The 7,500-nt window shown below is 39.3% G+C and overlaps 2 protein-coding genes across 3 annotated transcripts in view; both read left to right on the top strand.

Moving 5' to 3' along the window:
* LOC137977519 (uncharacterized) overlaps nt 1–5,935 on the top strand; it is a 39,252-nt gene extending 33,317 nt beyond the window's left edge. For both annotated transcript variants that reach the window (XR_011117818.1, XR_011117817.1), the window contains one exon: nt 4,718–5,935. The gene's annotated coding sequence lies outside the window, so the exon portion shown is untranslated. The remainder of the gene's footprint in view (nt 1–4,717) is intronic.
* A 465-nt stretch (nt 5,936–6,400) lies between these two features.
* LOC137977127 (zinc finger MYM-type protein 3-like) lies at nt 6,401–7,271 on the top strand. Its single transcript, XM_068824404.1, has 2 exons — nt 6,401–6,749; nt 6,880–7,271. The coding sequence occupies exons 1-2, from the start codon at nt 6,401–6,403 to the stop codon at nt 7,269–7,271; spliced, it is 741 nt and encodes a 246-aa protein (XP_068680505.1).
* The last annotated feature ends 229 nt before the right edge of the window (nt 7,272–7,500 follow it).

Here is a 7,500-nt window from a genome sequence, read left to right as displayed (position 1 = left end):
ATCAGAAATGTACTTGACCGCCAGGTCAATACATTCTTCAAGAGGAATGTTTGTAAAAAGACTCACTATGTCAAAAGAAACCATGAATTTACCATGCATAGATAAACCTTGAATATCCTGGACAAAGGTAAAAGTGTCAGAGGCGCAATGTTCAGTTGGAATATGCGGTGTTAGCAAATTACACAGGTATTTGGATGGAGTTGTGTCCACGTTCCTTGTGCATCTTTGGTAAGCCATAAATTCTTGCTGGCTGTGAACCTCTGGGATAAATGCTCCTATACACATCACTGTATCAAGTCGTTGTAACCTGCCTTCTCTCAAGAGGGTAGGATCTTCCTTGATGGGTCGAGATTTGGAAGTGTCACTGATGATTTTCAGGATGCCTTGGTCGTAATCAGCACCATCTAAAACAACAACCCCATTACCTTTATCCGGCTTTAGGATGACGATATATTTTTATTACTCCTCAGTTCCTTCAATACTCGGTGCTTATTGAGATCGGCGGTAGTTGGTCTGTATGAGGAAACATAAGAATGTGCCAGATGAGAAAGGTCTGAAACAAGTTTTCCTGCTTGTTTGCTGTCCTTTAGATTCTTAGGCATAGTGTGATTGATAAGTTCAAAGCGGGTGAAGACGTCGGACACATTTATTCTTGGTGGACGGATGGAGTGCGTTAGTCCAAATTTGAGAATGTCCAGTGGTTCCAATGTGAGGTTGTGAGAAGAAATGTTAGTGATGGTCTCGTCAGATGTAAAGGGAAGAACAGTGTTTCCAGTGAGATTTTTTAATTTCTTTTGGTGTGTCTTGATGATCTGAGAAGCTACATTAGCCACATTGTGACGCAGTGTGTGATTAAGGATGTAGAAATCAACGCCGGTTAGAATCTCTTTGACGCGCGCTGTTAAACGGTCCCTGGCATGGATTAGTTTCCGATGTTCTTTCCTACGTTTGGTGATGGCGCTTCGTAGGAGTTGCTTGCGGATGGCTTTGATGTCATGTTGACTTGTGTTGGGTAGATTGAAGCAAAGAAATTTGGGGAAGACGTTGAAGGATTGACAGTTACGAAGGAAATATAAATCCAACTCACGGGATTTGATCGAGAGGTTCTCTAGTTTTCGTAGATCAGCAATGTCGATTTGTTCATACTTCTGTGCTACGTCGTGGATGATATTGCCAAAAGGTCTGGATAGTAGCAGGGATAACGATATTTTAAGGAACAACACAACACTTTTTAAATTTAAAAACATGTTTCGACAGAAACTTCTGCCATCTTCAGTTTAAATTACAAAGTACAGAGTTGAATATATAGTGTGAACCAAAATGCTCATTAGCTGTAAGGACACATGACAATGTAAAAGATTACAAAGAAAGTTTTAAATTAACATGATAAAGTTGATGATTAAGTGTAGGTTTCTCCCATTGAATATGAATGGCTTCTTTTATCTTAAGCTGGAAGGTGGTAGTAGTGTGATCTAGGATGCTAAAACAATCATTAGAGGACAAAGTGTGGCAATGCTCAGAATTCTGTAGATGTTTGAAGACGTGCGAGGTCCTATCACTGAAAGTGTGTTCACGTACGCACGTGGAAAAATGCCTGGTAGTTTCGCCGACATAGCAGGCACTACAGCCCGCACACAAAAACTTGTATACCACACCCGCACGGAGCCCACTAGGGACAGGATCCTTCACACTGAACATGTTGCCGATTTTAAATGATGAGAAAACTAACTTAATATCAATATTATTACAATAACGTTTAGCAAAAAGGCGAACCTTTTTCTGCGTGATAAAAGAAAAAGGACCAATATAAGGTAATTTAAAGTAAAAGGTACGTATAGTGTCAGAGACGGAAGCCGGGGGATTAGAGCCATGGCGAGTACGTGTAAGGTAGCGATTAATAATATTTTCAACTAGATGGACTAGAAAAAGATTCTTCTGAAGGATTTTGGTAAGCTTTGTGATGTCCTCGTAAAAACCCAACCAAGTGTTGTTGATCTTGTAGGCTTTGTTGACAGAGCCTACAAGAAGCACCGAGTATTGAAGGAACTGAGGAGTAATAAAAATATTGTCATCCTAAAGCCGGATAAAGGTAATGGGGTTGTTGTTTTAGATCGTGCTGATTACGACCAAGGCATCCTGAAAATCATCAGTGACACTTCTAAATTTCGACCCATCAAGGAAGATCCTACCCTCTTGAGAGAAGGCAGGTTACAACAACTTCTCCGAAAATTAAAGAAAAACGGTCACCTTGACAGAGATGTGTATAACAGCATTTATCCCAGAGGTTCACAGCCAGCACGAATTTATGGCTTACCAAAGATGCACAAGGAACGTGGACACAACTCCATCCCGCCATTCTGCCCCATTGTGTCATCTATTGGAACTTACAACTACAACCTGGCCAAATACCTGTGTAATTTGCGAACACCGCATATTCCAACTGAACTTTGCGCTTCTGACACTTTTACCTTTGTCCAGGATATTCAAGGTTTATCTATGCATGGTAAATTCATGGTTTCTTTTGACATAGTGAGTCTTTTTACAAACATTCCTCTTGAAGAATGTATTGACCTGGCAGTCAAGTACATTTCTGATGGCGATCCTGATATTAAGTTAAGCAACACCGAACGTAGGAGCCCTTTTTCCGTAGCTACCGCTCAGACCCACTTTTTATTTAAGGGTTCTTTCTACGACCAGATAGATGGTGTAGCCATGGGCTCCCCCCTCGCTCCTGTTCTTTCTAATTTATTTATGGGTCATCATGAAAAATTACGGTTAGAACATTTCCAGGACTCTGAGATATTGTTTTACTGACGTTATGTTGATGATACATTTTGTTTATTTCATTCGGAGAATCAAGCACTATTATTTTTCAACTACATTAACTCCAGGCACCCCAACATCAGATTCACTATGGAAAAGGAAACAGATCATAAGATACCTTTCTTAGATGTTTTGATAAACAATGGCACTCATTTTCCTGTCACTAGTGTTTAACGTAAGAAAACCTTTACGGGCCTTTCAACTAATAACTTTAGTTTTACATCGCGTTCTTACAAACTGGGTCTCATTCGCACGCTTGTTGACAGAGCCTACAAGATCAAGAACACTTGGTTGGGTTTTCACGAGGACATCACGAAGCTTACCAAAATCCTTCAGAAGAATCTTTTTCCAGTCCATCTAGTTGAAAATATTATTAACTGCTACCTCACACGTACTCGCCATGGCTCTAATCCCCCGGCTTCCGTCTCTGACACTATACGTACCTTTTACTTTAAATTACCTTATATTGGTCCTTTTTCTTTTATCACGCAGAAAAAGGTTCGCCTTTTTGCTAAACGTTATTGTAATAATATTGATATTAAGTTAGTTTTCTCATCATTTAAAATCGGCAACATGTTCAGTGTGAAGGATCCTGTCCCTAGTGGGCTCCGTGCGGGTGTGGTATACAAGTTTTTGTGTGCGGGCTGTAGTGCCTGCTATGTCGGCGAAACTACCAGGCATTTTTCCACGCGTGTACGTGAGCACACTTTCAGTGATATGACCTCGCAGGTCTTCAAACATCTACAGAATTCTGAGCATTGCCGCACTTTGTGCTCTAATGATTGTTGTAGCATCCTAGATCACGCTTCTACCACCTTCCAGCTTAAGATAAAAGAAGCCATTCATATTCAATGGGAGAAACCTACACTTAATCATCAACTTTATCATGTTAATTTAAAACTTTCTTTGTAATCTTTTACATTGTCATGTGTCCTTACAGCTAACTAGCATTTTGGTTCACACTATATATTCAACTCTGTACTTTGTAATTTAAACTGAAGATGGCAGAAGTTTCTGTGGAAACATTTTTTTAAATTTAAAAAGTGTTGTGTTGTTTCTTCAAACTTGAAAGCAGCTGATGAATTAATGAGTGATGCAACATCAAACTGACGTGATGCCCTTTCAGCAACAGCTGTCAACAAACAAACTGTTCCTGTTGCCACAATGATGCTTGACACTGCTAAGACCAAGCGAGACGAAGCAATGCAAAGCTTGGAGAAAATAGGACAAAAGAGAAAGCTGTTGACTGACAAACAGCACAAACTGTTAGAAAAGGCTATGTCCTAAGCAGGAAATGCCCACAAACAAAAAAAGAGCAAAAACAATATAGTGTTGCACTTTTTGGTTGTTGATGTTCAAAAGTCAAAAGTCTTTTATTGTAAGGAAGACATACATATGGTGGCAGTGAACTTTGATATTGATTCGGTTTGTCGAAAAAGTTATTGTTGCTTATCATTCTCACAGTTTTAAAGGACAAATGACTTAAAGTCAAGGCATCTCAAAGCATCTAACGAAATTTGGAATTTGGTAATCGTTGTAGGATGAGTTGTGCTTGGTAACATAGGTGGCAGCACTTGTTTTGTTTATACGGCAGTGCACTGTGGTTGTATGCCATGGTGCCTGTTAAATATTAAAGCGTTGCATTGTGGAACAGAGTGACTGTTGGTAGTAGTATAGAGAGGATAGAACTCAAAGAAATCCCCCTATTTTGTTCCTATTTATTTCCTATTTTCCTATTTTCTAAGTGTCATTTGTCACTTGACACCCTGGAGGTCTTATCTGATCAGCGGAATGTTTCATAAGAAAGACCTGTATGAAAAAAACGTGCATCAAACAAGAGGGAATGCTCTCAACAATAATTTTCTCACCCTTCTCTTTCTTCGCTCACTTTCAGATGATTTTGCACTCTCTCCTGCAAACTGTACAGCCGTAGTATGGAGACTTGGAAAGACGCAAACTCCAACTTCATCTTTTTGCAATCTTCGTTGAAGATTGTCCCGAATTAGATCTGAAAACTTCACTGTGTCTTGGAACACAGCCGACCGTTTGGTGAACTTCCAAGGTGTACGCTTCAGTTGAACAAAGTCAACCCACTTTTTTCTTCTCTTCCGGGTTCTCTGCTCCATAAAAAGGTACCAGATGAAGTCCATTACCTTCCTTCTGATTTGGATTACACCCGAAAACAACGGAGGCATCAGGGAATTTCGTCGAGCAAGTTGTTGATCGCCAGGCTCACAAGAGAAATCCTTGTATGATGCCAGGAATTGTGCTCGACCCAGACCCAATTTGATAGTTTTTTCACTCAGTAGTGTTTCAAATGCGGGCATTTTTTGTCTACTTTGAAAACTCACCCAAAATCGATGCTTCAACCAAATGAATCAATTTTGGGGGAATCTTGCTCAGTGCTGTATAAAGATTTTCTCTGGCCCAAAATTTTTTGGGGGGTTGTAGGCACTTAAAGGGGTTTTTTCCTTCTGTGCAGGTCCCAACTAGTGATGTATGTAGAGATAATTATTGTAATCTCTTAAATGTTCCTTTATGGACAATATTTTAATCACTTACCAAAATTACAGAAACCTTTCCATACTTGTAAATGTTTGTCACAAGCCATTGGTGTAATAGCAAATACACCATATTTACGCCCCAGTTTTGGCGTTAACTTTATGAACTACTTAAAGATTTGTTCGATACGATATGACTTTGGCTGGGAACATTTGCAATATGGGATTAGTCAATTCTCAAAATTACAAGAATGTTTACAGGATAATCAAAATGTGTGAGGGATAACTGTTTTACAATATAATGCAATACAATACTTTATTGACACTCCCCAATGGGGTTTTTCAGTGACAATGAACATGATTAACATAAGAACTGAATGTAGGTAAATTTTGAAAGAACGATAATTTAAATGATTGGGTAAAAAGACATATGACGGGGTAGCTTATCGTAAAAAATCTTTTAGAAGATACTTTTTTAAATTACGTTTAAACCTATTCAAACACTAACCTTAATTTCAGATGGTAGATTATTCCATATATTAAAAAAGGATCTTTGCCCTGTTTTTGTTTTACATAATGGAATATTCAATGGCTGCGAACCTCTAGTCGCCCTCCCACTTATCTTACCTCTAAAAATAAATTTATTACCTAAATATTCTGGGGCCATTCCAGTCATACACTTGAAAGCCATATAACATGATCAAATTTCTTTGTATTACTAAGTACAGTGTATGCGGGCAGCAAAATTTTGAACAACCTGCAGCTTCCTAATATTTGTATCAGTGGTGTTTGAACACACTGAGGAACAGTAATACAATTTATTACACATAACACGAAGATTTTATTCCATAAATCTCATTTGTAGAAAGCTATACGCTATATTTTGACATGTCAAAAAATCCTAAACAACCAATACGAATGGCGTACAGCTGTTTCACATGTCGAAGTATAACCAATCAACGATAGCGTAAAGAGCTTTCTGAGCCAATCACAATCGTGCATCGTTTACATTCAAAAAAAAGCTTTCCAGATTTGGCGGCTTTTAGCGGGGACGCCTCCAATTTTTTCCAGCGAAAATGGCAAAGTGGGAGGAAAGCGCTAGATTTGTGTCGGTTGGTTGCTCCCTGGACGAGTTTGTGCAGCATCAAGAAAACAAGAACACATTAAGCAAAACACAGAGAGATGTCTCGTTGCTCCAAAAATTTTTAGTTTCAAGGAACGAGCTGAGAGATATTGAAAATATTGATGCAAAAGACCTCGACGTGTCACTCGCCAATTTTCTACTTCAAGTTCGAAAGAAAGACGGACAACAATACGAACCCACATCACTCAGGTCTTTTGTTTCCAGCTTTGATCGTTATTTAAGAAAGAAAGACTATTCCTCGACCATTATGGAAGGAAAGGAGTTCAGAAAGACTAAAGAAAGTATTAGTCGCAAAGCAAAAGGAACTAAAGAAAGAAGGGAAAGGAAATAAACCAAACGCTGCGCGTATGCTAACAGACGAAGAAGTTGATATTCTGTAAGGCCAAGATTTACTCGGTTGATCTTTATCAGAGGCTCTTATTAACACTGTATGGTTAAACAACACACTGTTCTTTGGACTGAGGGGTTGTCAAGAGCACAGGGATATGAGATGGGGCGATGTTGAAAGAAAAGAAACAGCGGACGGAACAGCATTTCTAGAGTACAACAAAATACAGACGAAGACACGAACAGGCGCTGATCCAAAAGACTCTCGTACTGTAAAGCCAAAAATGTTTGCTGTCATTGGCAGTGAAAGAGAACCTGTCCGGGCTTATGACCTCTATGCTTTTAAAAGACCAGATGACCTGAAGTCTCCGGATAGTGCGTTTTATTTAGCAATTAATCACACTACAAAAGCCGTAAATACAAAACTTTGGTTTAAGTCAGCTCCCATAGGAGTTAACAAACTCAAGTCACTATGAAAACAATGGCAGAAAAAGCTGGATTAGATGCAAAAGATCTCACCAATCATAGCGGAAGGAAAAGGATGATTCAGAAACTGAATGATGGAGGGGTACCGCCAACGCACATCATGCAAATATCAGGGCACAAGAACGTACAAAGTCTGAACAACTACAGCACCCTGTCGGAGCGACAACAAAAAAACATTTCCAACATTCTGAGTGGATATCCTGGAGTGCCGGGGCCATC

This window comes from Montipora foliosa, chromosome 11 (genome assembly GCF_036669935.1).
Source record: "Montipora foliosa isolate CH-2021 chromosome 11, ASM3666993v2, whole genome shotgun sequence".
Taxonomy (NCBI): Eukaryota; Metazoa; Cnidaria; class Anthozoa; order Scleractinia; family Acroporidae; genus Montipora; species Montipora foliosa.
The sequence above is the reverse complement of the archived record's forward strand: the minus strand, read 5'-3'. Positions and strand labels throughout refer to the sequence as shown.

Excerpts from the sequence above, each read along its gene's own strand:
- LOC137977127 (XM_068824404.1), top strand. The coding sequence starts at position 6,401 with ATGGCAAAGTGGGAGGAAAGCGCTAGATTTGTGTCGGTTGGTTGCTCC. Across the intron at positions 6,750-6,879 it reads GTTCAGAAAGACTAAAGAAA|AGGCTCTTATTAACACTGTA; the intron begins GTATTAGTCGCA and ends GATCTTTATCAG.